Below are 26,810 nucleotides of genomic sequence, written 5' to 3' on the forward strand. Positions count from 1 at the left end.
CAGTGAATCGCGATTCACTGCTGTGAATCGAGATTCACTGCAGTGAATCGAGATTCACTGCAGTGAATCCAGATTCACTACAGCGAAAGCTTGGATGGTTAGGATGGTTTTTAGTGAATCCATAAGTTTCTTATTCTTTTTGTTTTTTATTTTTGCAGATTTGCTATTGTTTGATAACGAGTTTCAGTTCACTGAATCTGGATTCAATTTAGTGAATCTGGATTCACTCGCGGCTTCGGTTCGTCAGAGCGGCTTCGGTTCGTCGGAGGGAGCTCAGGGGCAGTGGAGTTGGAGGAGCTCGGTGAGGAGTTAGTGGTGTTTGTGGTGGTGAGAGAGAGGAAGAGAGAGGGGGCTGGTTCAAGCTTTTGGGAAATGGAGGAGAGAGAGAGGAGAACGTGAGAGGGAATTTGTCTATAATGTAAGAGAGAGTATTAAAGGACGTGTATTAAATTTGTATCATTGTTCCAATGTAATCAGTCACCATTAATGCAATGAATTGTTCCAATTTTACCCTTTTCACATTAATGCAGTGTATTAAATTTGTCTATATTTACAATTCTGCCATCGAAATCTAGGCCATTGGATTAGATAGATTGGAGGGGTACAATAATTGTTAGAAGGATTAAACTTTCAAGTAGTGATATGACCATTTTATCTCGAGTGCTGCTACGGGGGCCCAAAATATGGGACCAGGGGAGGGACCAGGGAAGTGGGAGAGACCATCTTTCAATAATTGTTAGAAGGATTAAACTTTCAAGTAGTGATATGACCATTTTATCTCGAGTGCTGCTACGGGGGCCCAAAATATGGGACCAGGGGAGGGACCAGGGGAGGGGACAGGGGAGGGGACAGGTGAGGTGTCCCCTCCCTATTGCATAATGAGTTGGCATGGCCAACTCATTATGCAATAGGAAGGGGACACCTCACATGTCCCTTCCCTTGGTCCCATATTTTGGGTCCTTAAATCATTTTCATTTTATCTCTACTACCACTGGCAAGTGTTTTGATTGCAACTCAACCTACAACATCGCTTCAGGTCCTAAATTTAATTACGTCTATCCAGATTCAAAATTACAACAGAAGAAGGTATAATGCGAGAGAATTTTCTCAAGAAAATTAGAATTGCTAAAGGATTTTCTTTAAAAAGATAATGAGGTTTTTTTTAGGAAAACCACCTTTAAAATAGGGCAAATTAACAAGAACCAACTTCAAAGTCTTTTTTATATACAAATCACATGATAATTAAGTTTAGCTTTCAATCAACCATTTTAAGGAAAGTTCTGTTCAATTTTTATATGATCGAATCTATTCATGGTCATGCTTCTCAATTTCACAACAACTACAAATACTTTCTTACAGAAACAAGGGAAGTGGCAAGCAGATAAAAGATGCTCGTAATAATGAATGTTCTATGTCACGTCATCTATTTTGTTGAGGGTTCAGTTGTTACTTTTTGCAAATTATAGTTGTACTTGTAGTTTTTTTTCCTTTGGTTATAGCAAGTATTTATTATTGTAATTGCATGAAAATTATAGGTAACAAAAAATCACAATTAGACAATTAGAACTGTCATTTTGTATTGTAAGTTATAAGTGCAGCTAACAGTTTTTTTTTTTTTTTTTATGTAAATCAGAAGTTTCTAGCCTGGTGAACAGTAACTTTTGCATAAGCAACATTATCAAGGTGCGTTTGGTTGCCTCTTTTAGAGAGAGAAATGGGTTGAAAACCTGTCAAAATTGACACTTTTGATAGGCTTTCTCATTCTCCTTATGCAAACAAACAGCCCCTAAGAAATTAAGCTATTTGATGCGAAAGAGAAAAAGCAAAGGCAATAAAGAAAAGTAAACAAAAGCCACATCATCTTTTGCGATGGAGGTGGGAATCCAAACTTTATGAAAAGAATTATTTTCTCCTCGTTACGAAAGCTTATTCCTTATCCTATGACCATCTAATGACAATCTCTCACAATTATTACTAAAACAAATCTTTACATAGTTAAAGTTTAAACCACCGATTAAGATACTTCGGCTAATCAAATATTTATCTAATCCCACCTACTAATTGTTTTTGTTTCTTTCTTGCAGAGTGATCCGACTTCGTCCCTACAATTTTCCCAGCAAACGCCAACGCGACAAAACAAAACAAAATACTAAAAATTCTCGCCAAACTACTCACCTCTCTCCCCGGCTCAAGATAGCACACTGGCACTTTATAAAATCATCACTCCGCTGCTTTATTCACTCTTATCCTTCAAAACTTCGATCGGATCAAGCTCCATTTTGCAGCTCGAGGGGGGAAAATGGGGAAATTGTCGAACAAAATTACGGCAATCGCGGCCGGAGAAGCGCATACCCTAGCTCTAACGGGTACAGAAACTTAGGGTTTAACTCAATTTTGGGTTTTTTTTTTTTGATTAATTGGTAAATTTCCTGTGAATTGTAGGGGACGGGAGCGTGTTTTCATGGGGAAGAGGGACTTTTGGGCGTCTTGGGACTGGAAGAGAAGAGGACGAGCTCTGTCCAGTTCCTGTAGAGTTTGGCGATGCTTCTTCTTCGTCTTCTTCGATGAATGGATCGAGACCGAAGTTCGTCGGGATTGCTGCTGGCTCTTATCATAGTCTCGCGCTGCAAGGTCTGAGCTTTTAACTTGAAACGATTGTAATGTTTGTTGGGATTTGGTTCTGTGAAAATTTGATTTGAATTTCTTGTAGTTGACTTGTTGAAGGCAATAATGGACCCTTGATTTGCATTTCTTTTGGAATCAAACATGCAAGCAAATGATAGCTGTAACTATCATGGCCAACTTGTTCATGGAGCAGATTAGGCTTCTTATTTTCAGTTTATGCTTTATTGGTGATCATATTTTGAGGAGAAAAGGCTCGGCATGATGTTGATAAACTCAAAGTTCAGTGTGATAACTATTCTGTCATCTCTGACCTTGTTGCAATGACAAATATCTTTTTATAGTCTCATCTGGTATGATAACATGGCTGGATCTAAAGTGTACAAAGTGGAAGAAATGTCCAATGCTACATAGTTATCTCAGATAATCTAACATAGTTACGGAGTAAGTTAGTAACATAATAGGGTCCTCACCCTGTTTGATTTGAGCTTTACCAGCAAGAATACGATTTTGGGGTCCGTTCTTTTGACCTTTTGCAATCTAGCCGACATCTAATAATAGATGTGAATCTTCAAAAAGCCACGAATAGGAGATGCACTGGAAGATACACCGTTAGTAACTAACAAACTGCAAGGTTCTGTACCCAACAATACCATTCAAATTATTATGGGATTCTGATGACAACCATAACAACAAGCTTTTGTTCCCCCTCGACATATCTGTATATTTGCAGGAACCAGAAATTTCTTGGCCAGATACGTAGCATATCATGAAAGCTCCTTTAACCTCCGTGATAACTTTGGTGACCTGTACTTGTTCTACTATTCCCATATTTTGTGTTCTTCTTTGATACGGGTGTATCTTCTCTTCGGAACTTAGCGATCCTCATGAGAGCTTGATGATAGATGATTCTCATGGTAACTTGAGAATAGAGGGGTAAAACAACACAGTGGAACGCAGGTTGAAGCGTGGAACGAGACGACGAATCGAAGAATCGAAGCATCCAGTTTTCAGCCCGTGAGTCGACTCATACATATACATGAGTCGACTCATCAGGTTGAGTTGACTCATGCCTATCATGAGTCGACTCACGAAACCCAGCCGTTTTGTCGAAAGTTTCTGACGAGTCGACTCACCTCATCATGAGTCGACTCACTTGGCATGAGTCGACTCATGCATGTTTATGAGTCGACTCATCAACGGTTTCCTGATTCGTTTGGGTTTCTGTTTGCACGAATTCCTGTGGGGTTTGGGTTTGATTATTTATCATTTTGTCATCCACGTTGTTACACCTATATAAGGGATTGTTTTAGGGTTTTAAAAAAAGGAGGAGAAAGCAATCAAGAGAGATTAGATTGTATTTAAGAATTGAGAGAGATTGTTCTTTAATTCTAGTGAGATTGTGAGAGATTGTAAACTATTTTATTCTCATAATCTAGATAATGTATTTTTCTTCGTCACCACTGAATTGTTCTTGTGTTCTTGTTATTTTCTTCTTAACTCATCTTTGATAATTCTGCGATCAAAGGTACTCGCACGACAACTCGTATCAAGTTGGTATCAGAGCGATCAGATCCTGTGAATGAGGCATTCTGTGTATGGTTCTGACTAGATCGTAATATAAGAAGCTAGGCGAGATCCTTATTTTATTGGAAGGAGTCCAGAAATTAAGAAAGAAAAAGATAACTGAAGGAGATAGTTCAGCGGAGCTAATTGCATTGGAGAAATAGATGGAGACAATGAGTTCGACTCTCACACAGCTCGTCAATATCTTCCAAGAAAAGGACAAAAAGGAGGAATTTTCTTCGAAAGGTAAGAATAAACTTATGGAGTCCGATGGAGAAGGCGAGGAATCTGATTCTGATAGGGAGGACGAGATTGTTAAAACTGTTCCGCATCAAGGGGTAAGGGTTCTTACCAGAATTTGAAGATAGACTTTAAGATAGAGATTCCTGTTTATGATGGGAGTGTCAACGTCGAGAGGCTTGATTACTGGATCGAGCGGATGTAGACGTATTTTACCTTCTACGGATATTCATCCAAGGAGAAGCTTGTATTCGCGACTTTGAAGCTTTCGGGGCATGCATTGACATGATGGAAATCCTATTGTAAGCATGAACGGAAGGCGGTATCGTGGAACAAATTCAAGAAGCTACTGAGAAAGCGGTTCTATCCAGTAGGGTTCCTTGAAGAGCGTTGGTATAAATGGTACGGATTGCGCTAAAGATTCAACAGACTGTTCAAGAATATACGACGGAGTTCCAGCAGTAGGCGATGGTTCTCAACACCGCGACGGAGGAATATTTTATCTTTATGAAGTATATGACGGACCTGAATGAATATATCCGAAAGGAGATGAAGTTGTTCATAGTCGAGTCCATGGCAGAAGCGAGTGTGAAGGCCATTGCCATTGAGGGCAGGCAAAAGAAGGACAACGAAACGAAGGGAGATTCCAAACAGACGGGGGACAAGTCTAGTGGCTCTCAACCTAAGGAAGAGAAGAAGAAGGGTGATTCGGGGAAGACATGATTGGCATACAATCACTACAAACAGACATGGCACGTAACTGATCATTGCTGGGAGAAGTATCCTCATCTGAAGTCAAAAGGATTGAAGAAAAATAAGAAGAATAAGGCATATGTAGCAGCTTGGGGTCCGAAGAAAGTTCTCGGGATGATAGAACTCAATAGCAGTCTCAACTTTATGACGGGGAAGCAGACCACGACTGAGGATGAAGATCCGAGGGAGTAGCTCTTTGTTTTGAAATTGCAGGTCAAGACCAGCTTGGTTGATGCCATAGTGGATCCAGTAAGCCAGAAGAATTTGATATCTGAGGTCTTGATTCAGAAGTTGGGATTGAAGACGGTTAAACATCCGAAATCTTATCCTTTAGGGTGGATTCAGAAGGAGGCGGGATTGAGTGTGGTCAACCAATGTACTTTCAGATTTACACTCCACGAGTCGTATATTGACGAGGTCACATGTGATGTCATTCCGTTGGATGTTTGCTAAGTAATACTGGGCAATCCTTATTTATGGGATATGTTTGCGGTCTACGATAGGCGAGTCCAGAAATATACATTCATCAAAGATGGTAAGCAATTCATCTTTCGTTCGGCATCTCTTTTACAGGAGACGAGTTTGGTGACAGTGACTCAGGTGAAGAGGCTAGTGAATGCAAGTAAGAGGTTTGTATTGTTAGTCATTAGGCCTTATGAGGAGCAGCTGGGTAGGGTGTGCTTGACTACCTTGAGCAAGTTTCAGGAGAGAGATCTTGACAGGTTGAAGGCCAAGTACGTGGACTTGTTTTCGGAGATCACGGGACTACCATCACGACGGGGTATGGAGCATGAGATTATGATGACCGACGATGGTTCTTTGCCGAATATAGGTCTATACTGCATATCTGTAGGGGAGTCTGAGGAGAACAAGAGGCAGGTTCAGGGGTTTTTGGAGACAGGAGTAATTGTGCCGAGTTGTTCCCCTTGCGGGTCACCAGTGTTGTTGGTGCCCAAAAAGAATGGAGGCTAGCGCATGTGCGTGGATTACCGGACGCTCAACAAGATAACCATCAAGAATCGATACCTATTATCTCGGATTGATGATCTTATGGACCAGTTGGAAGGAGCGAGGTTTTTTACGAAGCTGGATTTGAAGTCTGGTTACCATCAGGTGAGGATTCGGGAGGATGACACTTAGAAGACTGCGTTCAAAACCAAGCAGGGCCTGTTCGAGTGGTTGATGATGTCGTTTGGATTGTGCAACGCTCCGGCTACCTTTATGAGACTTATGAACGATTTGTTACGATCTTTTATAGAGGATTTTGTGATAGTTTACCTCGATAATATCTTGGTGTACAGCAGGACCTGGGAGGAGCATCTTGTTCATGTCGAGAAGGTGTTTGAAGTGCTGCAGAACGGACAGTTGAAGCTTAACGGGAAGAAGTGCGAATTCGGAAAGAACGAGGTGGTGTATCTCGGGAGGCCAGCGGAAGATAGATTCAGGTAAGGTGGCGGTGATCATGAAGTGGCCGACACCTAGGACAGTGACGGAGGTGAGAAGCTTCATAGGGGTTTGTCAGTATTTGCGCAAGTTCATTCGATATTTCTCGACTTATGCGCCACCTTTGCATAGCCTTACGAAGGCGAATGTTCAGTTTGAGTGGGGGAGGACGCATAAGGAAGCTTTTCAGTTATTAAAAAGGAAGATCTCGGAGGCACCAGTATGGACATTGCCGAATTTACAGAGGACCTTCGAGGTAGAGACCGACGCTTCTAGTTATGCTATGGGCGCTGTGTTGATTCAGGATGAGAAGTCGGTGGAGTACCATTCAGAAATGTTTACGGGTGCAATTCAGAACTATCCCACCTACGACAAGGAGCTTTATGCACTTTATCAAGCAATCAAGCATTGGCGGGTATATTTGTTGGGAAAGGAGGTGGTTGTGCACTCAGATCACAAGCTATTAGAATTTTTACATGTCCAAACGAAGCTACAGCAGGCACAACACATGAAGTGGATGTCCTATTTGATAGCGTTCAATATCATCATTAGGTACAAGAAGGGGACAACGAACAAGTTAGCCGATATGTTATCTCGCCCACTCGTGAGAGCTCTCTTGGTGGCGACGCGCATTCAGCCCTTGGTTCCTTTAGAGTATGTACAGATGTACACATCCAACCGAGATTTTAGCAGAGTGTTCGAGCAGGCAAAGGCTGGTCGAAAGGGGGAGTATGAGATTGGTGCAGATGGTTTGTTGTATCGAGGGACGTCGCTATGCATTCCGGAGGATGGCGACTGATTACAGTGGATTCGAGAAGCCCATACATCACGTGTGCAATGTTATTTTGGGATTCAGAAGACGCTTCTCAATCTACGGCGTCATGTCTTTTGGCCGAAGATGTTAGAGGATGTCACTAAGTATGTTGGAGGGTGTAAGCTATGTTGCATATTGAAGCCTTCTAATAGGAAAAGGGTAGTGTATCTACAATTGCCGGTACCGTCGAGACCGTGGGAGAGTATTTCTATGGATTTCTTAGGAGGATTACTAACGACTAAGCGCGGGAATGATTATTTGTTCGTTGTGGTGGACTGGTTCAGCAAGATGATCATCTTGATTCCTTGTAAGAAGACCGTGACGGGAGCGGGTGCGGCGTAATTGTTCTTTGAGCATGTGCGGAAACACTTTGGATTACCGAATTCGATTATTTCAGATCGAGATAGCTGGTTTCTCGGATATTTTTGGGATTCTTTGTGGAGCTTGATGGACACTAGGTTGAAGAAGAGTACGACCTTTCATCCACAAATCGACGGACAAACAGAGGTAGTTAATCGGACTATGGTACATATGTTGAGAGGATACAATTTTGCATCCCAAGACTTGGGATGAGAGCTTATCATATCTTCAGTTTGTATTTAATTGGGCTATTCATAGATCTTCGGGAAAGTCACCATTTGAGACTTGTTATGGGTTTTTACCTAAGAGTCTGTTTGATCTCGTGTTTTCCAGTGAAGCTACGGTCGACGGCAAGGAAGGGAGTGAGAGACAACGTGCTCAGCGATTTCTGGAGAAGATTGCACATATTCATGCCATGGTTGAAGCTCAATTAAAGAAATCACTAGCCAAATACAAGGCGAAGCATGATCAGCATCGGGTTCCTTGCAACTTTGGCATAGACGACATGATATGGCTGAAATTGAGTAAGGAGAGGTGATGCGAAACAATGTGATGCAGGTATGAAGATTAACAACAATGCTTTGCCAAATCAGCGACCGACCTAGGCAGGAAGCTCAAGAATAAAGTGTAGCTTTCGATGGATTTTAAGCAAAAGTTGCAATGTACTAAGTTCAAATCTTTTGTAAATGATCCAGAAAATAAATGTAATGATTCGTTCTCTCAATATAGTTCAAATTGTAATATTTAGATAAGTAAAAGTACTTAGCAACAGATTCGCTCGCTCACTTAATCAAACTGAATACAGCACAAATACAATTGATAATAATATTGATAGCAACATGCAAGCAAAAGCAGTTCCGAAAATATTTGAGCGAAAGAAAGTTAAACCTTCGTCGGGTTGAACTGGGTCGACGGGAGGCTCCTCTGGTGGTGGTTCGTACACGCCAAAAATGAGGGGAGGAAGTTCTCCTCCGAGAGCCACGTAATTGGGATGAAGTGGTGCGTCTGGACTGAAACGCCTATGAAATGAACTGATACCTAACTGGGCTTCCACACTACCAACAATCTGATGAGTCACACGCTCAACGTACTCGGGCACGCTCTCGAATGGCTGATAATCAAACCACGGGGAAAGTTGTAAATCTACTATGTCAGTCTCTGGATCTAGCACGATTCCATCATCAGCATCAGGATCAGCCATACACCAACGGTCAACAGAATCGAATAATCACAAATGCAGATCAATACAAATGAACCCAAAATAACAGATCTGAACCAATTTGGTCCGGTTCGGATCTGACCCAAATTAACCCAATCAAACAAATAGGGCTCGGTGGAGGTGGTGGTGATTGCTGGAGTCGACGGAGGAGGGCGGCGGTCCGGTGGTCTTCGGGTGTGGTTGCTGCGGTTGTAAGGGGAGGACTGTGTGGGTTTGATTGTTTGCTTGGAGGAGAAGATGAACAGTATCGGGTTTGATTTTCTTTTGTTTTTATTTTGTGAAGAGATTGACGGCTGATCAAAATCAATAAGCTAGGGTTTCACACCATTATTTAGCAAATCAATTTCATTCATCAGTGATTTTTTCAAACTGATTACATGAGAGTTTAAATAAAGCAAATTACAGTTTTGGAAAATCCTCCTAAATCCCTCAAATCACTCCCATAACCAATTACATTAAATCAGCTCAATAACTACCAAATCAAAATAGAATTCGAAATTCAAAAATTCAAAATTCAAACTAATTATTACAACTTGAAATCAAAACCATAGTGCTGCAATATTGCGCCTCCTGCGCTGATAAACTCGGCGAAAATCTCGTGTATGAGTTCGGATGTCCCCATCATTCTCCCCGGGTGGGAGAGAACTCGACCCTGTCGAGTGTAAATCAGAATGGCTGTCATACTGCTCAAGAAGATCTGGATCCAGCCTCTGCAAGTCATCCCTATCGAGCCAAGTGTCATCTGACTCAGGTCGTCCTTTCCAACGTACCAAATACCTGCGGATACCACCATTGCTAGTAGAAACAATGTTATCATCAATAATAGTATCAATGTCGTGTGCTGTATACGTGGGTGATATCTGGGGAAGTGGAGGTAAAGGGGAGCTCTCAGAAATAGGCTCAGGGGTAGGCTCATCAACCAGTGGGTTGTCAGGGTTAAAATGTGGGCCTTTGTACTCTACTAAATCCTCAATATTAAAAGTCGAACCAATATTAAAACCTTCGGGAAGGTCGAGAACATAAGCATTATCATTAATTTTCTTGAGAATTTTAAAAGGTCCTGCACTTCGCGCATGCAACTTTTTAACAGCTCCCGGAGGAAACCGTTCCGGACGTATCCGAACCATCACGTAATCACCAACATTAAATTCTTTAAACTTTCTTCTTAGATCTGCTCGCATTTTATAGTTAGCATTGCTGTCATTGATCTTCTTACTGATGTCTTTTTGCAAGTCATGAATGCGAGATGCAAATGCAGATGCTGACTCAGATACTCTATGATGTGCAGACACGAGGACAAGATCTATAGGCTGTCTAGGTTTGTAACCATACACGACTTCAGCTGGACTGACACCTGTAGACCTATTAACAGAGTTATTATAAGCAAATTCAGCAGTAGGCAAATGTTGATCCCAACTCCTAAGATTCTCACCAACTAGCGATCTCAAAAGGTTACCTAAGCTCCGATTGACTACCTCAGTTTGACCGTCAGTCTGGGGATGAAAGGCCGTAGAGAATTGAAGTTTAGTTCCCATTTTGTGCCAAAGGGTTTTCCAAAAATAACTTGTAAATTTAACATCCCTATCTGACACGATTGTTTTCGGAAGCCCGTGCAGTTTAACAACTTCGTTGAAGTATAGCTTGGCCACATGAGAAGCGTCGAAAGTTTTGAAACATGGTATGAAGTGGGCCATTTTGGAGAAGCGGTCCACAACAACAAAGATAGAATCGTGTTTTCTAATCGTTTTCGGGAGTCCTAACATGAAATCCATACTAACATCCTGCCATGGACAATTTGGCACCGGGAGAGGAGTGTACAAACCAGTGTTTTGTTTACATTGTTTTGCCAATTGGCAGATGTGACATCTACTGACTAGTCTAACAACGTCTCGTTTCATACTTGGCCAATAGAAGCGACTTTCCACTGCCTCGACAGTCTTGTTATTTCCAAAATGTCCTGCAAGGCCTCCAGCGTGTAGTTCCCAAATTAAGAATTCTCTCAGGGAGGTGTCGGGAATACACAACTTGCAAAAATGGAAAAGATATCCATCCTTTAGGAGAAAACCATCAATTTCACGGATCACTCCATCATTTAGCAAAGTATAAACTTCGCCAAAATCAGGGCACGATTCATATTGGTCTTTGACTTTCTCAAAACCAATAACTTCTGCACTCAAAGTGGAGAGGAGGTGCATGCGACGACTGAGTGCGTCGGCGGCTTTATTTTCTGAGGTGCATGCGACGACTGAGTGCGTCGGCGGCTTTATTTTCTACTCCCGCTTTATGTTTGATCGTGTAAGTATAATCCTGGAGGAATTCAACCCATCGACCATGTCTAGCGTTCAATTTCTTTTGGGAGTGAATATATCGAAGAGCTTCGTGGTCAGAATATATGACGAATTCTTGTGGGAGCAGATAGTGACGCCAGTGTCGAAGAGATTGTATCACCGCATAGAACTCTTTATCATAGATGGAATAATGTTGCCTAATGTCATTAAGCTTCTCACTGAAGTAAGCAACGGGATGTCCTTCTTGAGATAGGACTCCACCTATTCCAATACCAGAGGCATCGCACGCAATTTCGAAGACTTTAGAAAAATCGGGCAGGCGCATAACAGGAGCCTGCAACATCCTTTGCTTGATCTCTTCAAATGCCTTGGTAGCAGCTTTTGACCACTCGAACTCACCTTTCTTCAAGCAATCGGTAATAGGGGCCATGATGGTACTGAAGCCCTTGATAAATCGACGATAAAAAGTAGCGAGTCCGTGAAAACTTCGAACGTCTCTAATGCTCTTGGGTTCGGGCCATTCTTCAATAGCTCTGACTTTTTCAGGATCAGCGGATACTCCTTCAGACGAGACCACGAATCCTAGAAAAATGACTTGTTGTGTAAGAAAAGTGCACTTCTTAGGATTGGCATGAAGTTGCTCTTTTCTTAACACGGCACAGACTTGACGCAGATGGTCCACATGCTGCTCACGAGAGTTACTGTAAATAAGGATATCGTCGAAGTACACAACCAAAAATTTTCCGGTGAAGGGGCGGAGTACTTGAGTCATCACTCTCATAAAAGTGCTCGGAGCGTTAGTCAACCCAAAGGGCATGACCATCCATTCGTACAATCCATCTTTGGTCTTAAAAGCGGTCTTCCATTCATCACCGGGACGGATGCGAATCTGATGGTAGCCACTCTTAAGATCAATCTTAGAGAAGATGGTGGCTCCAGACATTAAGTCAAGCATGTCATCCAACCGGGGAATGGGGAAACGGTATTTCACCGTAATCTTGTTAATCGCACGGCTATCCACACACATACGCCATGTTCCATCTTTCTTTGGCGTCAGTAATGCGGGGACCGCACAAGGGCTCATGCTTTCTTTCACAAAGCCCTTCTTCAACAATTCATCAACTTGCCTTTTCAACTCTGCATGCTCATTGGGATTCATCCGATAGTGAGGCAAATTGGGAAGGGATGCTCCCGGGACTAAATCAATTGCGTGTTGGATATCACGCATCGGGGGTAATTGGTCCGGGAGGTCTTCAGGGAAGACGTCAGAAAATTCTTCCAACACAGTAGCGACTTCTGGGAGAACCACGTTACAAATATCCTTCGAAGCTTCTCTAGCGGCGAGGGCGAAAATAGGAGCTCCGTTGGCTAGTTCACGATCAATTTCTTTGGCTCCAATCAGGTTAACACATTGGGAAGATTTATTTGGGTCGGTCTTCTTGTCATTTCCTTTTGGTTGAACCGGAAGGATCTTGACCTTCTTCCCGTCGTGTTCGAATAATAGCATGTTGGATCGCCCGAAGATATGAACGTCATTAATAAATAACCAGGGCCTTCCAAGAATAACTTGACCCACATCCATTTTCAAAACATCGCACCAAATTTTGTCCTTATAAATGGCAAATTGAAGAGGGACTAGGCATCTCTCTTGGACATTGAGGGCGGTGTCGTTAATCCATGATACCTTGTATGGATTAGGATGGGGTACAACCTTGAGACCAAGCTTAGCGATCACAGCTGAGGAGACCGCGTTAATGCAACTTCCACTGTCCACGATCACTTTACAATTTTTATCACCAATCTTTGTGAACGTGTGGAAAATGGAAGTACGTCTCCAATCATCAACAGCCTTGGGTTGAGAGATGGCGCATCTGACAACTGATACGGTAGGAGTGTCAATTTGTCTAAGACAACCTAAGATAGTATCATCAGCATCATCCTCGAAATCATCGGTATCATCGTCAACTTGATGGACAAACTCATCACTATCAGGTTCAGGTTCATATTCGTATTGTCCATCGATGATAGCCACCTTGTGACGGGTTGGACAGTTCGCAGAAACATGTCCATACCCTTGGCATTTGTAGCACTTGACATGAGCGCCAATCTTGGAGAAATCTCTCTCCGGTTCCTTGCCTTTGGAATCGACTTTAGACTGGGAAGAACTGGGATTAGATCGACTCGGAGGATGACTAGAAGTAGTGGCACGAGAAGGTTGGGAAGAATGATTTCTAAAATCCTGACTCCTATAAGATTGATGGGATTTTGATTCGTCTAGATCCTGAACTAACGCATAAGCCTTTTCAAGGGTGTCTACTCCCCGAGCAAAGAGTTCGGTTTGCAGATCATTTCTCAATCCAGCTCTAAACTTCGACAAGACTTTCATTGGCGCCTCTTGTTCAATAGTGTTGCATCGAGTGAACAGTTCGTCAAATTGTGCAACATAATCTTTTGTGGATTTGGTGCCTTGAGTGAGACGATGCCACTTATCTAGCAATCGATGATAAAATGATGGCGGAAGGTATTTCTGTTTAAGTTCGTTGGTCATTTCTCGCCAAGTGGTAATTGGTAACTCGCCTCTAATGTGCCTCAACGTTTCGAGGTTGGTCCAATATTGGCAGGCAGGTTCGGTAAGTTTCATAGCGGCGAACTTGACCTTTCGGGGTTTCGTCAGGGCGTACCAATCAAAGTAACGATCCATGCTCTTCAGCCAGTCCAAGAAAGCTTGTGGGTCGAGCTTGCCGTCAAAGGTAGGGGCGTTGATCTTAATACTCCTCAGGTATTGCGCATCCGGATCAGGTACCGGTTGATGTGGGGGCCGCTGAACGAAGTTTCCATAGCCTTGACCTTGCAGCGGTGGGGCGATATGTTGATAACCCGGCGGGGTTGCAACACGAGCTTCTTTGAGCCTAGCAAACTTTTCGTTGGTTTCATTTCGGAGATTCGTTAAACCCTGGACTACGGCACCTAATTGTCCTACTAGCTCATCGAGTTTCTTATAGAGTTCGGGATCGCTACTGCCTGACATACTGGACTCACTAGTCGACTCACTTGACTCTCCTAAGCGATAGGGTAGACCGGTACGAGTGGGCATGCACTAACAAATAAATGCGATGAAATGGGTGGGTGCACAAAATTTAAATGAAATGACTATTTTTTTTTTGTTAAATAATAAAGACTCACAAATTTCCTAACTTAGAACCGGGTGCTCTGATACCAAAAATGATGCGAAACAATGTGATGCAGGTATGAAGATTAGACGACAACAATGCTTCGCCAAATCAGCGACCGACCGTAGCAGGGAAGCTCAAGAATAAAAGTGTAGCCTTTCGGATGGATTTGTAAGCAAAAGTCTTGCAAATGGTACTAAGTTCGAAATCTTTTGTAAATTGATGCCAGAAAATAAAGTAATGATTCGTTCTCTCATATAGTTTTCCAAATTGTAATATTTGATAAGTAAAAGTATAGCAACAGATTCGCTCGCTCACTTAATCAAACTGAAACAGCACAAATACAATGATAATAATATTGATACGCAACATGCAGCAAAAGCGGTTCCGAAAATATCATTGAGCGAAAGAAAGAGTTTAAACCTTCGTCGGCGTTGCAACTGCGCGTCGACGGGAGCTCCTTCTGGTGGTGGTTTCGTACACGCAAAAATGATTGGGGAGCGAAGTTCTCCTCCGGAAGCCACGTAATTGGGTGATGAAGTGGTGCTCTGCGACTGAAACGCCTATTTGAAATGAAAGCTGATACCTAACTGGGCTTCCACACGTACCAACAATCCTGGATGAGACCACACGCTCAACGTACTCCGGGCACGCTGCTCGAATGGCTGCATAATCAAACCAAACGGGGAAAGTTGTAATCCTTACTTATGCCCAAGTCTCTGGATCTAGCACGATTCCATCATCAGCATCAGGATCAGCCATACACCAACGGTCAACAGAATCGAATAATCACAAATGCAGATCAATACAAATGAACCCAAAATAACAGATCTGAACCAATTTGGTCCGGTTCGGATCTGACCCAAATTAACCCAATCAAACAAATAGGGCCTGGACAAATGGGTTCACCAATCTCAGTGCTCCTCTTCTTTGTTCTGAGAAAATAGAAGAAGATGCAGCAGAGGGAGAGGAACAGGCGGCGACGGCGGCGCGGGTGAAGGCGGCAGCGGCCTGGGCGGACGAAGACTGGGATGTGGTTGCAGGGGAGCGGCGGGCCGGAGATTTGGATGGGGAAACACTGGAATCGGGGCGGCAGTTCTGCGTCGGTTGCCGGAGGAGAGGACTCGACGGTGGGGTTAGGCGGGGAGGGGGTTGACGTTGGCGGCGGTTGTGGAGGTCTGTGGAGCGGGATGGATTGAAGAGCAGGATTCTGCTGATGTGAGATGGATGAGGAAATGAACAGTGTAGTTTTCGACATTTTCCTTTGAATTTTCTTTTTTTGTACTGCATAGAAGAAACGAAAATGAACTGTTAAGGGTTTTCACGACCTCAGTTGAGCAACTCAATTTTCATTTCCATTTTTCAATATCTTTTCTCTGATTACAAGAGTTTCTTAAGTAGGAGTACAGTTTTTTTGGAATATCTCCTAAATCCCTCAGAAATCACTCCCATAACCAATTACTTAAATCAAGCCGCATAACTTACCAAATAAAATCAGAATTCGAAATTTCAAAAATTCGCAAATTCAAACTAATTATTACAAACTTGAAATTCAAAACCATAGTGCTGAAATATTGCGCCTCCTGCGCTGATAAACTCGGCGAAAATCTCGTGTATGAGTTCGGATGTCCCCATCAAGAGGCTAAAGGGAGAAGGGAAGAAGTTGAAACCTATACGTTATGATCCGTTTCGGATTCTCGATCAGATTGGCGACAACGCCTTCAGGCTAGATTTGCCACCTTACTTAGGCATGTATTCGGTGATCAATACCGAGTATTTGAAGTTGTTCGAGCCTCCATTGCTGGATGATGAAGGTGACGATAATGTGATCTTGCCGCATGTTGAAGACTTGTGGTTTGCTAGAGAGGAGCCGCTGAAGGAAGATTGTATTTTGGAGCGGAAGACGACCATGACGAGACGGGGGACGAATGAGTCGTTTCTCATTGGACGTCAATGCCAGGTTCCTAGCAAGGCTAAGTGGTTCAACATGGAAGGAGGAGGTCGTGAGTTTCCTCAGCTGAAATTCTAACTTGAACGGGATTTCAAGTTCCTAAAGGAGGGAGCCATGATACGGGTGTATCTTCTCTTCGGAACTTAGTGATCCTCATGGAAGCTTGAGAATAGATGATTCTCATGATAACTTGAGAATAGAGGGGTAAAACAACACAGTGGAATGCAGGTTGAAGTGTAGAACGAGACGGCGAATAGAAGAATTAATTCTCGAAGTATCCAATTTTCAACCCGTGAGTCGACTCATACATGTACATGAGTCGACTCATCAGGTTGAGTCGACTCATGCCTGTCATGAGTCGACTCACGAAACTCAACCGTTTTGTCGAAAGTTTCTGACGAGTTGACTCACCTCATCATGAGTCGACTCACTTGGCATGAGTCGACTCATGCATGTTTATGAGTCGACTCATCAACGGTTTTCTGGTTCGTTTGGGTTTCTGTTTGCACGAATTCTTGTGGGGTTTGGGCTTGGTTATTTACCACTTTCTTATCCACGTTGTTACACCTATATAAGGGATTGTTTTAGGGTTTTAAAAAAGGATGAGAAAGCATCAAGAGAGATTAGATTGTATTTAAGAATTGAGAGAGATTGTTCTTCAATTCTAGTGAGATTGTGAGAGATTATAAACTATTTTATTCTCATAATTTAGAGAATGTATTTTCCTTCGTCATCACTGAATTGTTCTTATGTTCTTGTTATTTTCTTCTCAACCCACCTTTGATAATTTCGCGATCAAAGGTGCTCGCACGGCGACTCGTATCAAGTTGATATCAGAGCGATCAGATCCTGTGAATGGGGCATCCTGTGTATGGTCCTGACTCGATCGCAATACAAAAAGCTAGGCGAGATCCTTATTTTATTGGAAGGAGTCCAGAAATTAAGAAAGAAGAAGATGACTGAAGGAGATAGTTCAGCGAGGCTAGATGCATTGGAGAAACAGATGGAGACAATGAGTTCGACTCTCATACAGCTCGTCAATATCTTCCAAGAAAAGGACAAAAAGGGTGTATCTTCTCTTCGAAATTTAGCGATCCTCATATTTGGTGCTCAGTGCTCTGTACTTGTTCTACCATTCCCATATTTTGTGTTCTTCTTTGATACGGGTGTATCTTCTCTTCGGAACTTAGCGATCCTCATGGGAGCTTGAGGATAGATGATTCTCATGGTAACTTGAGAATAGAGGGGTAAAACAACACAGTGGAACACAGATTGAAGCGTGAAACGAGACGGCGAATCGAAGAATCGAAGCATCTAGTTTTCAGCCCGTGAGTCGACTCATACATGTACACGAGTCGACTCATACATGTACATGAGTCGACTCATCAGGTTGAGTCGACTCATGCCTGTCATGAGTCGACTCGTGAAACCCAGCCGTTTTATCGAAAGTTTCTGACGAGTCGACTCACTTCATCATGAGTCGACTCACTTGGCATGAGTCGACTCATGCATGTTTATGAGTCGACTCATCGACGGTTTCCTGGTTCGTTTGGGTTTCTGTTTGCACGAATTTCTGTGGGGTTTGGGCTTGGTTATTTATCACTTTGCCATCCACGTTGTTACACCTATATAAGGGATTGTTTTAGGGTTTTAAAAAAGGAGGAGAAAGCAATCAAGAGAGATTAGATTGTATTTGAGAATTGAGAGAGATTGTTCTTTAATTCTAGTGAGATTGTGAGAGATTGTAAACTATTTTATTCTCATAATCTAGAGAAGGTATTTTTCTTCGCCACCACTGAATTGTTCTTGTGTTCTTGTTATTTTCTTCTCAACCCACATTTGATAATTCCGCGATCAAATGTGCTCGCACGGCGACTCGTATCATTCTTAGTTATATTAATTGATTACTAGTGATATCCATGATTAAGGAGTGCTAACTATTTTGAGCACTTCTCAAATTCATGAAATATATATACTCTCTTGGTCAACCTCTATGTCCTCGTTCACTCTACAACACAGCATATGTTACCCTGTTCATGCCCGCGTGAATGCCATAAAATAGAATTAGACAACAGCATAGTCATATTCACTTAAAGTTATCTATTTTGCTCTTGATCTGTTAGAAAAGTGCATAAAGTATACCCTTTTGTGAATGCTTTGAGTGGCCACATGTCCGTTAAGCATCAAAGTAATTTCTTTTCTTGTATGTTCCTTTTGTTTTCCTCAAGTATCGTTAAACGTATTAACAGATTAAATATATAGTGTACTGTTCATTTGACAGCTTTAAATTGAAGCGAACTAATTTAGTGTCCTCCCTTTTGAATCACAGATGATGGATCCGTTTGGTCATGGGGCTACAACATTTGTATCCTTTTTCTGTACTTCTTTTAGTTTATCTTGGTTTGATTAACACGCTACACCTTGAAGCTTTTCTGTGAACTGAATTGTTTTTACTTTGACTATTTTATGGATGGCCAGCTGGGTCATGGTGAGGATAACACCTCAATTCCTACTTTGGTAGAGCGCTTCCAGGAGTTGGGTTCTCCTGACTCTTTTTCTGAGGATATAGATGCAAATCGTGAAAAGACGCCTTTAAAGGTAATGCAACACTGTCTTTGGAAGTAAGTGAACTGGAGTTATACAGTCATTCATTTCGGTCAGAGCATATTTAAATTTTATGTTAGAAATAGAAACATAGTAAATGACCAGGGAATATAAAAAATGGATATTTGAAGAACTAAAAAAAGGATAAACACTAGAATAAGACAAGAAAAACAAAGGTTTTACATCCAAATTATTTATCCAAATCTCACAGTATGGAAAGAAATGAACTTTGTGATATGTTAAAAGAGAAATCATCCTTCAGAAAGATATGATGATATGATGTCAGATATAGCCAGATATCAGTAGTCTTATTGCACACAACATCTGACACAACATGATCCTGGTAAAAGTTTGCATAAACATAAACTCCAGTGGGTGAAATGATAATAACGGATTTAACTCAAGATACGTGTATCAAATCCTTGTGTCAATTGCTAATCATGGCTTCTTCAGATAGATCAATGCGCATAATGAGTTTTTTGTACAATATTGTGTTTAGATCACCTCATATTGATATGTTTACATCACGTTGTATTTTTTGCAGGTTTGTTCTATCAAGGCAGGGGGGATGATGTCGCTCGCAATAGACAGTCTTGGGGCTCTATGGATCTGGGGTAACTGCCCTCAACCAAGCAAGACCAATAATACAAAATTCTCTCTTGTAAGCAGTCAGTCTCCTATTCCAGTATGGGATTTCCACGGGTACACTGTTGTCAAAGTTGCTTGTGGAAACGAGCATGTGGTTGCTGCAGTTAGTGCTGGGGAAATGTACACTGGTGGTGATCTCGTCTGCTACTCTTGGGGCAATAACAGCCACGGCCAACTCGGCTTAGGCGATAAAAAAGACCGCCCAAGGCCACAAGTCATTCCATCCTTCAACCAGGACACTCCTTGGGCTGTCTATGAAATCTCTTGTGGAGCTTTTCATACTGCTGTTCTCACTCAAGACAAATCATATGAGCAGGATATTGATTCTAAGTGCTGGACATTTGGCCTTGGTGATAATGGCCAGCTTGGTCATGGGAATACAGCCAGTTATTTTTTGCCTGAACCAGTAGGATTACCTCAGGATGCCATTCTTATTTCAGTCGATTGTGGCTTGTTTCATACGTCGGTAGTTTCAATTACTGGAGAGGTTTGGTCTTGGGGCATGGAGAAGGGTCTCGGTTTATGCCCAGATGCTAGTTTTAGTGCACATGATGCTGGTGATGCACTGCTTCCTTTGAGAATTCATTGCACTGAGGCAATAGGAGGGAAATTTGCTGGTCCAGTTCAAGTTGGATGTGGAGCTGCTCACACTATTCTTGTTGCTGATGATGGTTATAAGATTTGGGCCTGGGGTAGAGGCAGGAGTGGTGTACTTGGAAGAGGGCAGGTTATGGACAGTTTCGTTCCTTGTATTGCAATGTGGCCACCTCTCAACGAGGATTTTAAAGACGAAGGTATAAAAACAAGCTATGAAGTGAAGGATCGAGGAAATGAAATGGGAAAAACAGTTGAAATTGACGAAGTACAGCATTTAAGAGAGAAGCTTAATGTTATGGAGCAATATGCAACGGTATTGCATATATCGATCTTTAGGAAACCTTTCGATGAAAGAAAGCTCCCCAAGTCATTGGATTCGGGTGTGTTTGATATTATGAGGGAGTTAGAGAATATGATGGAGTCTGCAGATACTGAGGAGCTTGCTAGACTGGAGATGTTCTACAGGAGTATGCTTTCTAGTGTGAAGGATAAGTTGATGAGGAGAAGGGTTCAGGAGATGGTGAAGGATTGCCTTGTGTCTTTATCTAGAGGGAGGCAAGGTTACTGAGATTGGAATATTGGGGGTGTTTATGATAGATTGGTGACATGTGAGCAGGGGTAGAGGAAGTATAGCAATAATTTATGAAGTATAGGTTCTCGTAATTTGTAATGCACATTTGTTTGTATTTGTTGTATTAGAGTAAAATATTTAGTTGTAAACTTGGGATTGTTGTAATGTGAAATATATATAATTGATATGAAATAAAATTTGTAATGTGAAATATACAATATACGGTTGATTAGGAGATGGTTCAGTGGATTATCGTTTTGAACTGATGATATGACGAGAAAAGAAAAAGGAACATGTCAGAAAAAAAAATCAATTTGGATCCTTCTTGCTTGGAAAAATGTGGATAGGCCACTATTTTTAATTCAAAATGTTAGTTATTGATGATTGTGATATATTCTAAATCTAATATTTACTAGGTTCTACATATTGCTCAAGGTATTGTACTTATTCTTTAACTTACACTCAAAAAAAAAATCATAACCATCTATTAGATAATTATAATTATGATTAAGTACTGCTCTCATCACTATTTCTTTGAGAGTGGAGGAGATCTGAATCTCAAGAAAATGCCACTAATTCTTTGAGAGTGGAGAAGATCTGAACCTCAAGAAAATGTGCTAGGTGATCGAAAAAATGGGATATGCATACTTGTACCTATTATGATATAATTGAGGGGGATTGGTGATGCTAAATAATCTTTTGATAAATATATTTTTTTCCGAAAATTAATAGGGTTTTTTATATTAGCCCCTTCAATCTTTTTTAATTTGAATCAGTCCCTTAAATCATTGAAATTGCTATTAGGTTCCTCAAATCTTAAGTCCCTCTAATAATCAAAATTTTTAGATCCTTCAATTTTAAGTTATTTACAAATTAGTCCCTCTAATTAAGAGCAGAAAGTAACATTTGGATCAATCAATTTGAAGCAACTTCCATGGGAACTGGGGACATAATAGTCCACAACAATAGATTTTACCTGGTATTGGAGGGACTAATTTGGCAATGACTTAAGAATTTGGGGATCTAATTGCAGTTTCAATGATTTGAGGGACTAATTCAAAATAAGTTAAGAATGAGGGCGCTGATAGAAATGATAGCATGTTAATGATATAAGGGGCTAATTTCAAAACATTAAAGGTACAAGGGACTAATATGGAGAAAAACTCAAATTAACAAATTGATCCCAGGAGGGAGAAGACAAAGCTTCGCTTCCGATTATCCCTATATCCTCCCTCTCAATGAAATCCCTCTCAAAATTAAGCCTTGAAAACCCTAATCCAGAACTCTCTCTCTCTCCATGAAGCTCTCATCATCAGCTTCCATGGCGGCAAATTAACTCCATCGTCGTTCTCCTCGTCGCAATGGAGCTCTCATCGCTAAGCTCTTCATTCTTCTCTCCACACTCTTCAATCTCAAATCCGCCAAGATTTACCTCCCAAAAGCGAAGAACTTTACTGATCTCCTGCAAGTCGAGCAAATCCGATGAGGGCTCCGGTGACCAAGAATTTCAAAAAAATCGCATGAAATTGCTCCACTTCTCTGTAACCCTAACTGTGATCTCTTCCTCTCTCCCCGCTCAAGCCAAGGTCTCAGAAAAGAAACGATCTTCAAAAAAAACCGAAGCTTTGTCCCCTGAAGAGCTAAAGTCTTGGTCAAGTAACCTACCAATTGTCGGTGATCGAATCCCTTACACTGACTTGCTCAATCTCAAAGAACAAGGAAAGCTCAAGCACATTGTAAAGCTGCCGACTGTGAATTTGAAGAAACGACCGGATCCAGTTCTTGTTGTTTTGGACGATTCTAGGGTTTTGAGAACGGTGCTTCCTACTGTTGAGAGGGATGAGAAGTTCTGGGAAGCTTGGGATTGTTTGAACCTTAATTCTGTTTGCATTAATGCTTATACTCCGCCAATTCGAAAGCCAGAGCTCCCGTCACCTTACTTGGGTTGGTTTGCGAAGTTCCCGAGATTTCTGCTGTCGTTCACGAAGCCGAAGCCAAAATCAAAGCGCGCTTTGGAGCTTGAGAGGCAAAGGAAGGAGTTGAAAGCCGAGAGAAAGGCAGAGATGGCGAGGATGAGAGAAGAGCGGGGAGCAATGGAGAGGAATTTGAGAGCTCAGAGAAAGATTGAACAGAGGAAGAGAAGGTTGGAGTTGAGAAAGGTTAAGTATGAACAGTCTATTCGACAAGCGAGGAAGAATTATAAAGAAATGGCGTCGATGTGGGCAAGCTTGGCAAGGAATCAGAATGTAGCAACTGCAATGGGATTTTTGATCTTTTTCGTGTTTTATAGGACTGTAGTGCTTAGTTATAGGAAGCAAAAGAAGGATTATGACGATAGGTTGAAGATTGAGAAAGCAGAGGCAGAGGAGAGGAAGAAAATGAGGGAGTTGGAGAGGGAAATGATTGGGCTTGAAGGCAGTGGGGACGATGAGATTGAGGAAAAAGAGGGGGAACAGAATGCATATCTTAAGATGGCGAAGCAATTTATGCAGTCAGGTGCTAGGGTTCGAAGGGCGCCTAATAAGAGGTTGCCACAATATATGGAGAGGGGAAATGATGTCAAGTTCAAGGATGTTGCAGGTCTTGGGAACATTAGGTTGGAGCTTGAGGAGATTGTGAAGTTTTTCACTCTCGGGGAGATGTACAGGAGGAGAGGAGTGAAAATTCCAGGTCAGAATTTTACTAGAACATGAACTGAGATAATTTATTTTCTTAATTCTTCTTGACTAAGAAGCAAAAATAAGGACAGTGACATTTCACAATACACTGCCACAATAATTTTGAAAGGTAGCAAATAAACTGATAGTTTACAATATCTTTCATGGGTATCATGAACAAATTTTTTTGATGATTTCACAGTACCATTTTCCTTACTTGAATGACATTTCTTATGTCGCTGGCATCAACGATTAATATATTTGAATGCTAAAATTAATTTGAATGGAATTTCAGTTCAGCGTTTACCTATTGCTTGTAATTCATATTTCTATATAAAACAAGTTGCAAATATATATATTTCAATTTTCAAATTTGTAGAGAAAAAATTATATTCAATGGGAAACTGTCTCCAGTTTCGGGACCTACTGGCCTTACATTTAGATTAGTCTTTCTACCATAGTGTGTGGTAGACTACAAATAACAGTTATTACACACACCATCTTGCAAGACAGTATAACTATACAAGTTCACGTAACTGTCTACATGAGGCTTCATTGTTTCTCATCATCTTTAACTGCTAATCTAGATTAGTCTTTCTATCATAGTGTGTGGTAAACAACAAATAACAGTTATTACACACATCAGCTTGCAAGACAGTATAACTGTACAAGTTCACGTAGCCGTCTACATGAGGCTTCATTGTTTCTCATCATCTTTGCTGGTAAAACATGGTATTTGTTTCAATTTGTGCGTGAGCATGTCACCATCCATGACTTACTTGGTGCAGTAACATTTAAGTAGGTCCTCATAACAACTATCACCTAGTCCTTTCCCTTCAAGATCGTGTTAAATATTGAGCAAGTCTTCATAGTCTGCATGACATCCATCCTTTTCATTTGTAGCCAAATTCCTATCCATAGAAATTATGGAGAGGTAGGTTGGGATGTGGGAGGAGGTTGGGGTGGGTTTTCTTCTTCTTCCTCCTCCTTTTTTTTGGTTTTTTTGGGGGTGGGGGTGTGGAGGGGAATGGAGGGGTTTGTTAGAGTAAGGTTGAGTCTTGGTTTACCCAAGTCTTAATTTCTAATTTTGATGGAAGTAATTATGTATACCAAATATGTTTTATGTATAAAACTAATAATATTTATCAAGAGTTCATGGTATTATGGGATGTAATTTAGGTGGAATACTTCTTTGTGGGCCACCTGGGGTGGGTAAGACATTATTGGCAAAGGCTGTTGCTGGAGAAGCAGGTGTCAACTTCTTCTCAATCTCTGCATCACAATTTGTGGAAATATATGTTGGGGTTGGTGCTTCTCGTGTTCGAGCACTCTATCAAGAAGCACGGGAGAATGTAAGAGATTTTTTTAGACTTTTCTTACAGTTATATTACCACTTTTTGATCTCTGATCTGACAAGAAAATGAGTTTTTGTTTTCTGTAAAATCGTCCCTTTGTTTTGCTGTTGCTTGTCACAGCTTTATTTTATTATGTACATAACAAATATATGGTTTATGCAGGCTCCTTCTGTTGTCTTTATTGATGAGATTGATGCTGTTGGAAGAGAGCGTGGTTTGATTAAGGGCTCTGGTGGACAAGAACGAGATGCTACACTGAATCAGGTTCGATAAGAAGTAGGAGGCATTTATGACGGTTTTTATTATATTGGTCCTGCTCCCAAACATTTGATTTTATTTGACATCGTCTCCTCTGGTACACTGCAGCTCCTCGTATGCTTGGATGGGTTTGAAGGGAGAGGCAATGTGATTACAATTGCAGCAACAAATAGACCAGATATTCTTGATCCAGCGCTTGTGAGGCCTGGGCGTTTTGACAGAAAAATTTATATTCCAAAACCTAGCCTTACTGGTCGTGTGGAGATTCTGAAGGTATGAGTTTGTTAAATCAATGTTTTCATCGAGGTCTTAGGTTGGACTTGAGACTGATGGTTAAGATGTACTGAAGTTTCTTGCCTTTTTTTGCTTTTGAATGTTACTTTTTAGCTTGATTGGCTGTTTGTTGATCAGTTATACTTAACCAGGGAAAAGTTTGCAGTTTTTCTTTTCTTATTAAATTCTAGAGGTATTTTCTTCAATGCAGTAACTACGTTTGACTCTTGCAGGTGCACGCTCAGAAAAAGCCTATGGCTGACGACATAGACTATGTCGCTGTAGCTAGTATGACTGAGGGAATGGTCGGTGCAGAACTAGCTAATATAATTGAGATTGCTGCCATAAATATGATGAGAGATACAAGGTCTGAGGTATGGTGGTAGCTTTAGGCACAACTTTACTATATTCTCGTTATTTTGAATATTCTATCACATCTCGTTTTTGTCAAAAAGTTGTAGTCAGAGAATAGTTGGAATCTGCATCCCTGACTAAGTTTGTGATGCTGGTTCAAATATTTAAATGCTTGGTTCTTGGATCATTAAGGGAAAATCTGAAATGCAAATACCAAATGCTTGGATAATCTCAGTTCTTTTCTATCATGTTTCAGTTTTTTATGTCATCTATTTTGCTATCATATTTCTAGCATTGTAAATTTAGCTACTGTGAAGATATAACGTGTTGCACATTTCAATAATGTGAAAAACCCAAATGATAATGCTCGAATAGGTGGAACTATAGATGCACCAGAGGTCCAGTACATCACTATGTACTACATTCTTATGATTGTTTTTTTTCCTAAGACTCAACGTTTTCATCCGTCATCTTTCTGGACTCAGCAGAAATCGCTGCCCTTTTTCTTAGAAGAACTCAAGGTTTGTTGACCTCCATTTCTAAGTTTGTATGTCAACAATTACTCAGTTTTCCAACACTTAAATGATATTATTATTCTTACCATTTTCATCCCATTTTTACCAAAAGTCTGCCTCAACTTTCTGATGTGAATGATTTGTGTTAGACATAGTTGTTGTTTCCAGTTTACTGCTGAATGTTCTGAAGCCAATTTTCTTTTTCTATCTTCATAGACCTTTTAGTTGGTTTGCTTTGCTTGGCATTATTTTGCTATTTTTTTCTTGGCACCATTGTTGTTATTATCTGCTTTTTCTGTCACCATTATTGCTAGTATCTGTCTAATGATCTCATTTATGTTCCTGAGCTTGATGAATGCATGAGAACTTTGTAGTTTTCTCAACAATATACAAGAATATTATCATTCATTTGGCGGAGAAACCATTTACTATTTGCAGATAACAACTGATGATTTGTTACAAGCTGCACAAATTGAAGAAAGAGGAATGCTTGACAAAAAGGATAGAAGTCCAGAGATGTGGAAACGAGTAGCTCTTAATGAAGCTGCTATG

The 26,810-nt window shown here is 41.1% G+C and overlaps 2 protein-coding genes across 5 annotated transcripts in view; both read left to right on the forward strand.

Annotated features, from left to right (window-relative positions):
- LOC109840574 (ultraviolet-B receptor UVR8) lies at nt 2,147–21,064 on the forward strand. Of its 2 annotated transcripts, none has more exons than XM_020409279.1 (5): nt 2,147–2,366; nt 2,443–2,631; nt 18,756–18,791; nt 18,897–19,024; nt 19,575–21,064. In XM_020409279.1, the coding sequence occupies exons 1-5, from the start codon at nt 2,300–2,302 to the stop codon at nt 20,841–20,843; spliced, it is 1,689 nt and encodes a 562-aa protein (XP_020264868.1). In that variant the 5' UTR covers nt 2,147–2,299; the 3' UTR covers nt 20,844–21,064. The 2 variants fall into 2 exon arrangements, with proteins under 2 accessions (XP_020264868.1, XP_020264869.1); XM_020409280.1 differs by having other exon boundaries at nt 2,153–2,366; nt 18,905–19,024.
- LOC109840575 (probable inactive ATP-dependent zinc metalloprotease FTSHI 2, chloroplastic) overlaps nt 22,032–26,810 on the forward strand; it is a 7,931-nt gene continuing 3,152 nt past the window's right edge. For 2 of the 3 annotated variants that reach the window (XM_020409282.1, XM_020409283.1), the window contains exons 1-6: nt 22,032–23,516; nt 24,683–24,855; nt 25,021–25,122; nt 25,225–25,389; nt 25,623–25,763; nt 26,697–26,810. The exon at nt 26,697–26,810 is cut by the window's right edge and continues 54 nt beyond it. In XM_020409282.1, coding sequence (XP_020264871.1) covers nt 22,208–23,516; nt 24,683–24,855; nt 25,021–25,122; nt 25,225–25,389; nt 25,623–25,763; nt 26,697–26,810 — 2,004 coding nt within the window. In that variant the 5' untranslated portion in view covers nt 22,032–22,207. The remainder of the gene's footprint in view (nt 23,517–24,682; nt 24,856–25,020; nt 25,123–25,224; nt 25,390–25,622; nt 25,764–26,696) is intronic. The other variant, XM_020409281.1, reaches the window with a different exon arrangement.

This window comes from Asparagus officinalis, chromosome 5 (assembly GCF_001876935.1).
Source record: "Asparagus officinalis chromosome 5, Aspof.V1, whole genome shotgun sequence".
In the NCBI taxonomy this organism is placed as follows: domain Eukaryota; kingdom Viridiplantae; phylum Streptophyta; class Magnoliopsida; order Asparagales; family Asparagaceae; genus Asparagus; species Asparagus officinalis.

Bases quoted from the DNA above. Each gene is read 5' to 3' on its own strand.
- LOC109840574 (XM_020409279.1), top strand. From the start codon at position 2,300: ATGGGGAAATTGTCGAACAAAATTACGGCAATCGCGGCCGGAGAAGCG. The intron at 2,367-2,442 runs GTACAGAAACTT...TGTGAATTGTAG, and splicing joins GCATACCCTAGCTCTAACGG to GGGACGGGAGCGTGTTTTCA. The intron at 19,025-19,574 runs GTAATGCAACAC...TATTTTTTGCAG, and splicing joins GTGAAAAGACGCCTTTAAAG to GTTTGTTCTATCAAGGCAGG.